This window comes from Mytilus californianus, unplaced genomic scaffold (assembly GCF_021869535.1).
Source record: "Mytilus californianus isolate M0D057914Y unplaced genomic scaffold, xbMytCali1.0.p SCAF_7, whole genome shotgun sequence".
Lineage (NCBI taxonomy): Eukaryota > Metazoa > Mollusca > Bivalvia > Mytilida > Mytilidae > Mytilus > Mytilus californianus.
Genome location: NW_026262723.1, coordinates 111,754,767 through 111,770,974, shown reverse-complemented (window position 1 = coordinate 111,770,974; position 16,208 = coordinate 111,754,767). Strand labels below are relative to the sequence as shown.

General features: G+C 31.9%; 1 protein-coding gene across 48 annotated transcripts in view; it reads left to right on the top strand.

Moving 5' to 3' along the window:
- The first annotated feature begins 1,212 nt into the window (after window positions 1-1,212).
- The window catches only part of LOC127708564 (ankyrin-2-like), a 192,752-nt gene continuing 177,756 nt past the window's right edge, over window positions 1,213-16,208 (top strand). For all 48 annotated transcript variants that reach the window (XM_052213477.1, XM_052213528.1, XM_052213491.1 and 45 more), the window contains exon 1: window positions 1,213-1,481. In XM_052213477.1, coding sequence (XP_052069437.1) covers window positions 1,419-1,481 — 63 coding nt within the window. In that variant the 5' untranslated portion in view covers window positions 1,213-1,418. The remainder of the gene's footprint in view (window positions 1,482-16,208) is intronic.

Sequence of the window (16,208 nt, the reverse complement as noted above, 5' to 3'; positions counted from 1 at the left end):
CATTGAAGTATTTTATCTACTGAAGCATACCAGGATAGTCATCGGTTGTTGAACATCTCCTTAAAAGAAATCTATGTATCTGAAAGCAGTGCAAAAGACGAGTTTAATGACAAATGTTAAAAACTTATTTAACAGTGTCAAAATGAAGACGGAATCTCCAAAGCTTTGAAAAAACAGCTACATCAGTAGATTGTTCAATTTGAGTACCAAGCATATGCGTAATCTTACAAAGTTTTACATGCAGGTACCCAGAAACCGAGTTAGAATATAAAGAGCCTTCACTGGGAATTGTTATGAGCGACTCTGTACAGTCGTTCAAAGCAGCTGTCCCAACTTACACCTATTATCTGTAAATTTATCATGTGTAAAAAGTTATATAATATTCTTATCAAAAAAATGTGTTCTATGTAAAAATGCTATAATCAATTTTGATTCATAATTTTCAAAATAATTTTATTGTAAAAACGGTTCCACTTAAGTCATGTGTAGTACTAGTACAAGTGACATAAACTTCAGCGTGTTGAAGGCGGTCACTATATGTATACAAAGTAGAAGTAGACGCTATAGTATAAGTATAAAAACAAGGAAATGTAGTATGATTGTCAATGAGACAAATATCCACCAGAGTTCAAAGACGTGGATGTAAGCAATCATATGTCACTTTACGGCCTTCAACAATGAGAAAACCCATACGTTACGTATAGTCAGCAATAAAAGGCACGGAGAATGCAAATGAGAAATAATTAAAACGAGAAAACTAACAGACTAATTTATAACAAGGATTTGTATAGTCTCACTATACAAATCCTTGTTTATAACAATACAATTTACGAAAAACATATATGACAGACATCAAGGATTTATAGTACTATAAAAATCCTTGCAGACATGAACCAACGACAACCGCTGAATTACAGGATTTTGACCGTGGGATAAGCACACAAATAACACTATACACAATGTCCAAATGTGGGAAATATATGATAAGGATATAAACTATAAAGATTGTTTGATTTTCAACCACATTATGATCCATTATTTCTCGAGGAAATAAGCATTGGCGATCTTTTAACTGAATTTGACTGCATTAAAGACCTCAGTATAAAACAATGATATTATATGTTGTGATTGACGCTGGATGCGAGATAGTTTACATTAAATACACTAAATTAAACTAGAGTTAGTTCCCTTATCTTAAAATTGCCAAAATTTTGTACTGCCTACCTGGTCACACCTGTGTTTGTAATGAATGGTTTGTTCTGTGTATGCCTTTCTACCGCCATTGAATAGAGTTGTTTAGTTGAGACGCTAGAGGGAAATAGGGGTGTAATTTTTGTGGAGGGTGCATTGTGCCTCTAAAATTTGAAATCTATAGAGTAGTTTGCAACATTGAGAAAGTTTGGGAATCTAGACAGAAAATGTCGACAGCAGAGGAAGCGACCGGTGACAGTAATCCGGATCTCAGAGAATCAGACGAAGAGGTTTGTTTTTATATTTATTTTCAAGATTTGTTCAGTGTCAGTCGATCTGTCAATTATGTGACGCATTTTATACAACTTGGTACCCGGTCCTTTATTAAACCCATTCCCTCCAACATGTCCAATAATGCTATTTACAAAACGTCTACCTGTACTTCCGGAACACCTGTGATTGATTTCTACCTGTCTAGACTTTCAATTTAATTAATGGAATTGATTAAATTTTAATTATTTCTAGTGCACACTTTCAAATATTTGTTGATTTAAAAAACATTTTTTTGGCCAAAAATAAAAAAGAATTAATATCAAGCTAAGATAAATTATGTTTTTTAAAGATGTGACAACAAAAATAATATATAGCCTCAGTGGCAAATATTATGATTAAAGATGTTATAGGAATTCTTATGCTTGAATGATGTTGAAAGGTGTAAACAATTTTCTAGTAAATTTTACATTTAAAACATTATAGATGTTTTGCCATTGGCTTACATTACAAAAAAGATGTTTATAATCTTAAGTATGCAGGTATTGGTTTGAAGGCTTTGTGGTTGTATAATGTTAGCCTTTAATCTACTTCACATCATTTTTTTAATTTCATATGAAAAATCAAGTATTTATATAATATGTCCTTGGAAAAATTAAGTAAATTCTTTAAACCTAAGATTTTAAGTTATTTAAACAAAAAACATGCTTAATTTCAGACTACAACCTTTTACAACAGCACATCCTTCTTGACCCTCTTAGAATTTGCAGATACAAAAGATTGCAAATCCAAGAATGAATATGGGATAAAAAATATTTTTGTATCCCAAGATATTACAATATCTGGAACAGTCTGTTGACAAACATGTAAATGTGATATTATATAATACTGGAGGGAATTGATTGAACAATTTATGACATTCAAAGGTACATGGGGGCCATTAAATGTCACTATCATTCAAACAGATAGGAAGTGTAAACTTTAATAAATCCTTGAAATATTTCACAAATTAGAATGTAGCTAATAGAAATATTTAAGATTTACAGAAGGGCTAATGTGTTTTCCTGTTATTTTTTGTCAATTTGAATTGTATTCTACATAAAAGAAACTTGACTGATGCAAATGAGTTTTTAGGTAAATCAAATTGTATGATGTATTTTTAAAACCCATGATTTATCATTCAAACTTGGAGACAAAACTCCTGCTACACATTGTTTTCACAGTCAAGATGAAAAAGTTTAGGAGAATAATTATTCATTTAGAAGGAAGGTAAACATACTCTATCTGATTAGTGACAGGGCTAACAAAAAATTCTGAACCAAAAACAAATTACAATTGCAGAGAATAGTCTGTGTATAAAGGGCAGAAGTCTGTGATGTAAATAGCATTAGTAATTACCATTATAACAGTGCTTTATCTGACAGATGGTTAACACATACAGTAACTCACCACACAACATTGTCATATACTTCACTTTTAGTCAGAGTTGAATGCTACATTACATACACTTTTAGTCAGAGATGAACACTTCTTTCCATACAGTTTCAGGAAATATAGAGGCTAAAGCACTCTTCAATGTATTTCTTGAGTATTTATAGATAGAGTTTTGAAGCAAGAATGTTGTAAAATTTAGAGCTGTTTTAATTAGCAACACAGCTGCAGATGTTGTTTGCTATTAATAAACTGTAATGGATGAGAAAGTGTAAAAAATCATTTATTGTTTTTCTATTTGTCATAAATTTATGCTGCAATTAAGACATTTTTACTGGAAAATACTATTAAGTGTTATGGCACCATTTTTTTACACATTTTTGAAAATGCAATTTTTCTTTATATCAAAATATATCTGGTACATTTCTATATTGAGGTAAAGGTAGACCGCTTCCCCTCCATGCTGTTCCTGTCTGAAATTCAGGGTTTGAATCTTTTATTATTCCATTGGTGAAACCAAAGACATACATGTACAATACAAGTACCTGCAGAGATTGGCAGTTAAGCAAATTCTTGTTACATCACACAACCCTCAAGATTTATTAAAAATGTTAATGTATGAAATAAAATTGTTGCATCATAAAAACCACAAAAACTATTTAAATAAATTTTAGTAATACCTGCAAATCCATTTCGTGAAATCATTTCAATTTTCATGTTTTATTGTTTCATAATTGCATATACTGTCAAAAACCAAAAACTAGTATCAACCATCCAAACAACAACTCTCTATCCTTGACTTTGTTGAATGTTCAATATCTTGATGTCAACATTAGACATTGCTCATTAATCTCTATTTTAAAAGATCCATGTTTCAAACTTTTTATAACATATTTGGAAAACTTCTAAAAATGAGCAAAAGTTAAAACAAAAGGTCCGTTAAAAAGTAGTTTGAAAAATAAGGAGAAATTTGGATGGTATTCAATAAATGATATGGTCATTAAATAGAGTTGTCAATCTTTGGTGTTGTATGTCTGGTAAAACCTACTTATTAATGTTATCCAGTGACACAAGAATGATACAACCTGGTCTATAGAAGTAGTCATTTCTAAATAGATATGCCATTCAACTTTCTTTTATGTGACAGTTTCATTTTGCATGTGCATTATTTGTCAGTTGTTTATCATATTTATGTGCCATAAGTTCATAGCAGATGATCAGTCATTGTTTTAGGCAAATTGAATTTCATTTTGTTGGAGGCACTCTTTGCCCTTTTTTGACAGATTAAGTTTTGGATAAAAAAGATCTCATCCTGCAGACAAAACTTCTTAGATTTACACTATTTCCCCCATTTCCCTTAAAAAAAAGATTTAGAATTGAAAACTTATCACAAACAATGAAGTAAAAAATTGATTTTGTTTTTGCAAATTTTTTTTAAAATGAAAAATAATAGTCTCAATTTTGCCAATCGATTCTTTGATGGAAAACTTGAAATTTTGCTCAATTCTTTGCTCTCTCTTTAAAATTTCATTTGTATCTTATTGTTTTTTGATGCCCCAGACGACGGGCAGGGGCGGATCCAGGATTTTGGAAAGGGGGGGCGTAGTATTAAAGTTCGCGGAGCGGAGCGAGGCGAAAATTTTTTTTGACCTTTTTTTTGGCTAAAAAAACATAAAATAAGTGTAAAATGCATTTTAAAGTTAAAGTGTAGGGGTTGGACATTTTTGGTGCCGTATTCTCTCCATTAATTGTCTATTATAAAATGATTGGATGGATCCAAAGCTATGTACTAATTAATATATTTGATGTGGGATTTGTCAGTAAAAAATGGACATGGAAAATTCTCGTTTGTTGTATGGTTAGTTAGCATAACCTCACAGATTTCTTGTTGTAAACAAGATATACGGCTATTCAATGAAATTTACAATACGACCGACACGAAGAAAGACAAACAAGCAATTTTTATCCAAATGTTTGGTTGAAATGTTTCAACCAACAAAGGAAGTGAGGGGTTCCAAATCAACCAAAGGCTACGAATGAGTCGGAAATGACAATGAAGTTGTGAATGACGGTCGACACATGGAGACATATAGGCCACACCCAGCAGGCAGGTTGCTGTCGGGCCTTGAAAAAAGTATTCAGTATATCAGTTCGGCGAAACAGACATTCCGGTCAGATATGGGATTCACATGCAACCCCCCAAAAAATAATTACGCCCGTTTTTTATTCATCATGTTCATTTTCTGCTAAATAATTTTGTTGAAAATACTTTTTTCTAATAGCAAAAAAGTGGACAAGATTATTGTTTTCAATCCAGATACGGCCAGAATTTTTGTTTAAGGCAAAAATCAGGGTCAGAATTTTTTCTCTAAAATATCTCAGACTGCCCCCTCAAATCAAATGGTCCGTACCTTAGACTTTAAATCTATACCCAGCTTACTGAAGCGTCATGCTTGTCATCCTCAGCCTAAGCAATGTGTTACTGTAATTTGAATTTCAAAATGACTGAGTGACGTTTTTTTTCGACGTACTGGTCAACTCCACCGTAGCGAATCACATGACTTTGACATAATCAATAATATATTACAGTAAATACGAGCGAAAAATATCTTTATAAGTAAAGAATTGTCGCATAAAAATTAAATACACGGGAAATGGCAAAGTTCGCGAAGTCTAGTCTGATTAATCATTTTACAAAAAAAAAAAAAAAAAAAAGTGCAAGCAAAGGGGGGGCGTACGCCCTCTACGCCCCCTCTGGATCCGCCACTGACGGGGGAATCAAGTGTTACCCTTGACCATCTGTCCTTCCATCTTTCTGTCTGTCCCATTTTCATTGCAAAGCTTGAGCGGGGCATTCTAGTCCTCAGACACATTCTTCTTTTTGTCGAGCCTTCGACTTTAGTCGAAAAAGCGAGACATAGCGATCCTACATTCCGTCGGCGTCGGCGTCGTCGTCGTCGTTGTCGTCGGCGGCGTCCACAAATATTCACTCTGTGGTTAAAGTTTTGGAAATTTTAATAACTTTCTTAAACTATCCTGGATTTCTACCAAACTTGGACAGAAGCTTGTTTATGATCATAAGACAGTATCCAGAAGTAAATTTTGTAAAAATAAAATTCCATTTTTTCCGTATTTTACTTATAAATGGACTTAGTTTTTCTGCCGGTAAATATTACATTCACTCTGTGGTTAAAGTTTTTAAAATTTTAATAACTTTCTTAAACTATCCTGGGTTTGTACCAAACTTGGACAGAAGCTTGTTTATGATCATAAGATAGTATCTAGAAGTAAATTTTATAAAAAAATAAATTCACTTTTTCCTTATTTTACTTTTAAATGGACTTAGATTTTCTGCCAGGAAACAACACATTCACTCTGTGGTTAAAGTTTTTAAAATTTTGATAACTTTCTTATACTATTTTGGATTTGTACCAAACTTGGACAGAAGCTTGTTTATGATCAAAAGCTAGTATCTAGAAGGAAATTTTGTAAAAAAATTAATCCATTTTTTCCGTATTTTACTTTTAAATGGACTGAGATTTTCTGCCAGGAAACAACATATTCACTCTGTGGTTAAAGTTTTTAAAATTTTAATAACTTTCTTATACTATTTTGGATTTGTACCAAACTTGGACAGAAGCTTGTTTATGATCAAATGCTAGTATCTAGAAGGAAATTTTGTTTTCTTCCAATTAACATTACATTCAGTCTGCAGTTAAAGTTTTTAAACATTTATTAGATTCATAAACTATCCTGGAATTTTACCAAACTTGGACAGAAGCTTCTTACAATCAAAAGATAGTATCAAGAGGAATATTTTTATTGATTTACTTCCTCATTTTTGTTGAGCCTGCAATTAACAGAAAAAGTAGGCGAGACACTGGGTTCCGCGGAACCCTTACGAATTTTTATTTCATTTATGAAACTGGGTAGATGGGAAGATTTCCTGCATTATAAAACTTGGATATATTATATAGAGTTTTATTATTCAATTTTTGTCTCACCTGTTTGAGATGTAGGGATGTTTGCTGCAGCATTAGATATTTGTATAAATCTTCAGATTTCAGACGGTAGAAAAGCTGGATCATTCATGTCTGAGATACAGATTCCTTATAGTCTGAGGTTTCTTTTTGCATAATCGTTCTTTGTTCTTGATCTTACTTCAGTTTCCCTGCTACAGTGTCTAAGATTGAAGATAAAGGGCTGCTAATCCATATCAGTCTGACAGGGTATATATGATCGTGACCTTGTTTTCATGGTTCATTGATAATGCTAATTTTCTGCTATACCTGTAGTAAGACTTTGATATTAAAGACTTTCAAAATTAAATTCAATCATTATGTAGGCAGCCTTTGAACTCCTGTCAAAAAAATATATATGGCAATTTAAAACTTAAAATGAGTAGATTCCAGACATCATTATATAATATTAATTGAAGTTTGTACATGATGATGATGATGATGTAATACCATTCTAAATAAATTTGAAACTTTCAACTTTTTTGATGTGCTCAAGCTAGTATACAGAAGTTTAAAACTAGATATCAGGTTTCCACTTGTCATTATAATCTGAGGGTTTAATGTAACTTCGTACAAATTGAAGAATTTTAGAATTTTCTGTATGATTAGATCTTAAATTTCAACACTAAAACTTTCAATTTTTAACTTTCCTCTCTGGTGGTATATTTGAAAAACTCTGTTTCTGAAATTTATTGATTTAGATTTGAATTATTATTTTTAGCTTTTGTTTCTCATTTGATCAATCTTTCACTGTTTCAAAATTATTTTGATTGTGTTTGTGTCATTTGTAAAATTCCACAGTAATTTAATAAGTTCCCTATGAAAGATTTGTCCTTTACTAAAGATTGTATGAGATACTCGCCTTAACTCTTCTTATGCTTTAAAGTGTTGTATTATATCAGTTCTGTCACTATTATAAATATCTAAATACGTATATATGTATGCTCTGTCAAGATAGCTATTGCATTAGGAAAAAGTTAATTTGAACTGGAAAATATGATATTTATCTAAACATTGAAATTAAACGCTAGATCATGAGAAAGAAATCGGTAATGACAATCATCTTGCCATGCATACTCCTTTTGTCATTCTAATAACAAGTCAATTATATGTTCTGTCTCCGATAAATTCTGGAGAACTGTCTTTTACTTCAATAATCTGAAACAAGCTTAAAATTAATGGAATGGAATGTCAGCGCAGGACTTAATGCAAGGTCCTGTAGTAACCTAAGGAAAGATATCCATACATTTTTCCATTGATAAAAGTACTTTATTGTGCAGTTAAATGCAAGGTTGTGACAGGATTGATTATTTTTTTTCTCAACACTTAAACCTGTCCGATCTATTGATCCCATGGATAGGTGGTCAACAATTAACAATTGTTGTAATTACTAGGATGTGATTCACCTTTTAGAAGGATTTTCTGCTTTGGAAACTAACTGTTGATGGGGAGTTTAAGTGAATTAGAGTAAATACAGCTATTAGCAATGATGTAACTTATTATTGGATGGCTATAATCCTCAGAGACCAATGTAATCAAGCAGTATTAAAACATTCTGTTTGCCTTCAAGCAGATTCTATATTGGATTTACACAGATTTCAAGCATTTAATAAAAACAAACCTACCATAAATGATTGTTATATTGCCTAAAAATGGCAAATATTTTCACTTCAACTTCTGCACAGTTTGTCTTAGAGCATCAACAACGCAGGCCTTCACGTGTGGAATTTCGTGATAATCCACATCCACCTAGACATGTGAATCATTATCATGTCCACTATCTTGATGCTCCACCGCCACATCATCATCGTAGAGCTTCACACGAGTTACACACTCATAAAGAGGTAGGCTCAATTTTACTTTCTTCAAAGAATTTATCTGTTTTATTTGAAATGATTGAACATGTACTTATTCAACACTTGTTCATTTATAAATTGTTAAACCAAATTTCACACAATGGTTGTGGTGTTTCATTTTAGTTTCATTCAGTCAAAGAATAATATTTTTGTATAAAAACCTGTCTATTGTTGAAGAGTATATGTTGCCCTCTAGATATCTGTTAATAATTGTGTTGTTGGTTTGCTGTCTTTGACCTGTATCCTACATGTTTGTATATCATATTCTGTTTGGTTGAGATGTTTTCTGACTGTAAATTAGAATAGATAGAACCATAAGATTAATTAGCTTAGACCTAATCTGATATAATCCTGTTATCCACAGTCTGAGTTGGTAAGATACCAATTTATTAGTAATGCATGTTATTTTTGTATGTACAATGTACTACTTTCTTACAAACGATTTTTGTGTTGTTTTAGTACCAAATTTATGGTAAAAAATTTAATAAAATAAAAAAATGCTGATTTAACATTAAATATTGCTGTTCCAAGTACAAAACCATAAACACAATCTAGACCTATTTATTGTGAAAACCACACAGTGTTATTAAGGAAAAAGGTACTAACACATTGAATAAAAGATTACAAAATCACTGATTCTGCTATTACAAGGAGTTAGTGATGGATTGAATTTGAAACACAATCAAACTTACTCTGGAAGCAACTCACTGTTTGTAAAAGGCACTGTCAAGATATTGTTTTCTTAAAGTGATCCTTTGCATAAAGGGCAAATTATTCGCCAGTGATCTTTGTGTAGAGGGCACGTATTTGGCCTCCCTTAATTTATCAGATTTGACTTGTGACTACATAATTTAAGAAAATGTAAAAATTCAGTTTCATATGAATTTGAATATGATTTCAGTTTTAAAAAGTCCAAGTAAAGCAATCAAACATCTGACTTGGAATAGCTAGAATTGTAGGAAATTCAAATGAAATGAGACCTGTTTAATAAAAAAAATTATAACTTTGACGTTGTAGAAGATATTTTATTTCCATTAAATGGGCTCACAAGGAGCATACTACAATATTAGACATTATTTTAGAAAAAAAATAATATAATAAAATTATAAGTACAAAGTAGAAACAGTTTGAATATATATAAACTCCATACATTTATACATGTTATTTATACATGTTATATAGATCTTTTTTGTATTATTTACAAGTAAAAAATATAAGATGAATTAATATTTCAATCTTGTGAAATATTTGAAATCTATACAATAAAGGAAACATATGATTTATTGGTTGTTCTTCATCTTACAGTAACAGCTGTTGGAAGGTCTTCAGCAGTGACCTCGGAAAGTTCATTTTGACAGCAAAACCATGGGGTTCAAAAAACATTGACCAGGCCAAGGTCACTCATTCTGGGACATTTAAAAGTTCTTTACACATTTTCATAAATTTTTCATTTAATGTTTTAATTAGCTTAATATTTAAGATAAAACAGCTTAATTGATATCTGTTAAACTTACTTTTAAATTAAAACAGAAGACTTATCGAAGGAATAGATTCATAATATGTCCATCACCAACTTACATCCACCATTTGAACTTTGGTGGATAGTTCTCTCATTGGCAATCATACCACATACCCTTATTTTTATATATATTGCCCAACAGTTGGGCTTCAATCAGAATTCAGTCAGAAGTTACCTCTTGTCTATTAATTGTAGATTTTATACGACCGCAAAAAATTTGCGTTCGTATATTGCTATCATATTGTCGTCCAAAGACATTTGGTTTCCGGACAATAACTTTAGTATAAATGAATGGATCTCTATGAAATTTAACCACAAGGTTCAATAGCACAAAAGGAAGGTTGGGATTGATTTTGGAGGTTATGGTCCCAACTGTTTCTGAATTAGGGGTTAAAAAAGGTGCCAAAAAAGGCATTTTTCTAGTTTCCGGACAATAATTTGTGTATAAGTGTATGGATCTCTATGAAATTGTACCACAAGGTTCCATACCACAAAGGGAAGGTTGGGATTGATTTTGAGGGTTATGGCCCAAATTAGGGGCAAAAAAAGGGGGAAAAAGATTTTTCTGGTTAATGGACAATTACTTAAGTATTAGTCTATGGATCTCTATGCAATTGAAACACAAGGTTCAACATCACAAAGGGATGGTTGGGTTTGACTTTGGGGGTTATGGCTCGAATCGTTCAGAAATAAGGGGCAAAAAGGGGGTTGGGGTGGAGGAACAAGGTTTTTCTGGTTTCCGGACAAATACTTAAGTATTAGTCAATGGATCTCTATGAAATTGTACCACAAGGTTCCATACCACACACAGAAGGTTGGGGTCAATTTTGTGGGTTGTGGCTTTAATCGTTAAGAAACTAGAGACCAAATAAGGGCCAAAAACAAGACTTTTCTAATACTGGCTAAGCTGGTTCTAACATAACTTATTTCTGATCTATATGAAAAAACAACAAATACTGATATGGCAGGAGATACACACCAAACAGGGTGTGTAAATTATTGTATTTAGTTTGTAAACAGATTTACTAAGTATTGCGCAACAGCAAAGTATTGCACAACAGCAAGAAATCTTCAATTGAATATAAATTCAAATCAAATAACCAATTTCAAGTACTTTGACTACATTTATTCTGTGTCAGAAACCTATAATGTGTCAAATATTTAATTACAATCCAAATTCAGACCTGTATCAAGCTTGAATGTTGTGTCCATTTTTGCCCCAACTGTTCAGGGTTGGACCTCTGCGGTCGTATCCAGCTGAGCTCGGCGAAGCAGTTTATTTTTTTATATGCTGAATCTAACCATGGAATTAGATTTTGGATATTGGACCATTAAGTAGATTAAATGTCCCATTTCAAATTTTTAAGTTATCTGACCACATTTATTCTGTGTCAGAAATCTATAATGTGTCAAATATTTAATCACTATCCAAATTCAAAGCTGTATCAAGCTTGAATATTGTGTCCATACTTGCCCCAACTGTTCAGAGTTCGAACTCTGCAGTTTTATCCAGCTACTCCAGGCGGAGCGCATTTTATGTATATAAAGTAAAATTATAATTGATAAATTTCAGAAAAAAATGGGAATACCTTCCTTTAATTCTGTTATTAATTGCCAAATAAGAAGTGATGACTTAAACATGCAGACATGAAAAGAGTTCTATAGAATTATTTCTTGGTAGATTAATGTTGTAAAGGCAACAATAACAGATGGGCCTAAATAAATGGCCAAACCTGATTTTTTTCTTCAGCTTTGGTTGAGGATTGAGATATTTATCTATTTCATGCCATTTTAAAAGTTACTGTTATAACCATTATATTGTTGAAGCCTTTAGTAATAGACTTATAGCCAACTTTCATTATAGTCAAATTATGCATGTCTATCATCTATCAACTGTAGTTATATATAACCATCACAAACAAATAAACTGGTGGGAGGAAAAATCTTAAAACTGTCATCCATTTTATCATAGTGGTGTGAATAAAATGGAATATGTAATAAATGAAAAGATAAAAGACGTGAGAAAACACATCTTAAAATAAGATATTAGAATTTAAATGGGTATCTCACTGGCAGAGTGCAATAAAGCGTTTATAATTTAAAGTTTCTGGTTAGATAATGTATGAATCATTGTATCCTTACACAGTTTTGTAAGAGACTATACATGTACTAGCTTGGAGATGTTAATGTAGCCCTGTGCCCACACACAGTTTGTAAGAGACTATACTAGGTTGGAGATGTTAATGTAGCCCCGTACCCACATACAGTTTTATTAAACTTAGGCTTAGTGAAAGTACTGACTATTACATCCAAGCAAGGTGTGATATATAATCACTATTTTCCTAAATTTTGTTTTGATTTTTGTGTGATAATTTCCCATCTCAAACGACTCAACTGACAATGGTTTTCCTCACTCGAGTATAGTGTGAACATGATGACTTCATAAGCCAGTGTCATGTATGTTGCCTAGGAAAATTTAACTGGGAAGAAGTTTCTCAGCTACATCTCATCTCTGGTCTATCGGGCTTAAAATAAATTGTAGCTGAGAAACTAGCTCACATTTGCAAATAGATAATAAATAAGTTTCCTAGTCACTGTTACTGTTACTTCTATAAGCTGGTTCTTAAGAAGTTACTATATCAAATGTATCTGTAATCTATTTATCTTTGTTCTGATTGTCACAATAATTTTATAATAAGATGTAGCTTAAGTAATTCAACACCAGCAATGGCAATTTATAAGGAGAAGTGACTGTATAAATACCATTCATCAAAGTTGCTGTTTGCTTTTTTATGCAATTAATTTTATTACTACATGTACTACAATAACACAGCTTGAACTGGTTAATTTGTTTTATTGTTGCCACTAAAATAAGGACTATTGGTTGTATTTTTACCCCGATATCATGAGAATGGCATTTTGTTTTATTGTTGCCACTATAATAATGACTTGTTTGTATTTTTACCCAGATATCATGAGAGTGGCAATTTGTTTTATTGTTGCCATCCCCATTGACAGGGACCATTTGTTTTATTGTTGCCATCCCCATTGACAGGGACCATTTGTTTTATTGTTGCCATACCCATTGACAGGGACCATTTGTTTTATTGTTGCCATCCCCATTGACAGGGACGATTTGTTTTATTGTTGCCATCCCCATTGACAGGGACCATTGGTTTTATTGTTGCCACTGTAATAGTAACTTTGGGCTGGATAATTAGCACCAAAACAGTGACTGTGGAGGGTGGACTATATTTATGCTGCCATAAGTATTGCTCTACACAATTGTTTCCACAAAAGTGGTTATAAGTTATATTAATTGCCACTATACTAGTGACTGTTTACTGTATTATTAGAACCAGAACAATAGGTTTGTCATTTAAGGATGTACACCTCTGAGGAGCCATAAATTTCTGAATTAAATTTTTTTCTTAACCTGATTTTGGGGTTTATATGACTAAGAAAGTAATTGATGAAGTAAAATTCATAAGGTGGTACACTTCTTTGTTTGCTACGGCCATTTGAAAGTACCCCATTTTTACTGATTTTCCCATTTTCATCAATTTTTACCCATTTTTTGGCTATTATCATGAAAAAAATCACAGTTTCACAATTAAACTTTTTTTCATACTTTCAGTAAAGATGAAGTTGACCAATTTGAATAAATTTAACTAAAAAAAACTATAGGTTGGTGTTAATATTAGAAAATTTTAAAAAATGTTGTTGCTTTTTCATATCAAATTGACCATGCTGTCAATTTTGAAAATTTGGGATTTTTCTCTTTTTTTTTTTAGAACAAAAAGCATATTATTTCAACTTCTTTGTTATAAATGATTGAAAAAATGCATATCTAAGAATTTTGAAAAGAAAAAATTGATATGGGATGTACATATTTTTGGTAAAATCATTTTTTTGTACCCCTCATCCATTTTCTCAATATTTTGGCTGATGACACTGACCAGATTGATTGTAAAATTTAAAAATTTCATTATTCAAAAACTGCAAATTGTAAGTACACAATTTTTTCACATAGTTTAGCTTGATTATAATATATCTTAAATTCATTGATATTTTCAACTTGTATCATATGTTTTGGAAATAATTCTCGAATGAGATTTCAATGAGACTGAAACATCAGAAGAATACATCCTTAAAGGCTTTTTATAGCTTGCTATGCAATATGAGCTCATTCATTGTTAATGACCATACAGTGACCTATAGTTGCTAACCTTCTACATCATTTGGGCTCTGGTGGAGAGTTGTCTCATTGGCAACCATACCACATCTTTATTTTCATATTGGACTATATTTATGTCACTAAAGTATTGCTGTTCATTATTGTTTTCGTACAAGTTGTTATAAGTTGCCACAATGAATGATGCGATTTCATTTTGGGGGACCATTTTTTATGCCACTAGTTGAGTTTTAAAAAAGGGGTGGGATTGAGATCTAAAAAAAATAATTATACCCAGCTACATAGTCATGTGTCTGTCCCAAGTCAGAAACCTCCTCAGTGGTTGTTTTTTGTTAAATCTGTATGTTTTTAGTCATTTAGAGACTTTGGAGTTGATAGGCAGATCTTTAATAGTCTCTGCTAAACTGATTCTTAACTCCTGGATTATTAACTTCACACATATTGTGTAGACAATTAAGATTAGTGTCTATTGTCGAAGGATTCTTAACTCCTGGATTATTAACTTGACACATATTGTGTAGACAATTAAGATAAGTGTTTATTGTCGAAGGATTCTTAACTCCTAGATTATTAACTTGACACATATTGTGTAGACAATTAAGATACGTGTCTATTGTCGAAGGATTCTTTACTCCTGGGATTATTAGCTTGACACATATTGTGTAGACAATTAAGATAAGTGTCTATTGTTGAAGGATTCTTAACTCCTGGGATTATTAGCTTGACACATATTGTGTAGACAATTAAGATAAGTGTCTATTGTTGAAGGATTCTTAACTCCTGAGATATTAGCTTGACACAAATTGTGTAGACAATTAAGATAAGTGTCTATTGTTGAAGGATTCTTAACTCCTGAGATATTAGCTTGACACAAATTGTGTAGACAATTAAGATAAGTGTCTATTGTCGAAGGATTCTTAACTCCTGGGATATTAGCTTGACACAAATTGTGTAGACAATTAAGATATGTGTATATTGTTGAAGGATTCTTAACTCCTGGGTTATTAGCTTGACACATATTGTGTAGACAATTAAGATAAGTGTCTATTGTCGAAGGATTCTTTACTCCTGGGTTATTAACTTGACACATATTGTGTAGACAATTAAGATACGTGTCTATTGTCGAATGATTCTTAACTCCTGGGAAATTAGCTTGACAAATATTGTGTAGACAATTAAGATACATGTCTATTGACGAAGGATTCTTAACTCCTGGAATTATTAGCTTGACACATATTGTGTAGACAATTAAGATACATGTCTATTGTCGAAGGATTCTTAACTCCTTGGTTATTAGCTTGACACATATTGAGTAGACAATTAAGATATGTGTCTATTGTTGAAGGATTCATAACTCCTTGGTTATTAGCTTGACACATATTGTGTAGACAATTAAGATACATGTCTATTGTCGAAGGATTCTTAACTCTTGGATTATTAACTTGACACAAATTGTGTAGACAATTAATATATGTGTATATTGTTGAAGGATTCTTAACTCCTGGGTTATTAGCTTGACACATATTGTGTAGACAATTAAGATAAGTGTCTATTGTGGAAGAATTCTATACTCCTGGGTTATTAGCTTGACACATATTGTGTAGACAATTAAGATACGTGTCTTTTGTGGAAGGATTCTTAACTCCTGGGTTATTAGCTTGACACATATTGTGTAGACAATTTTGTAAGATACGTGTCTATTGTCAAAGGATTCTTAACTCCTGCGA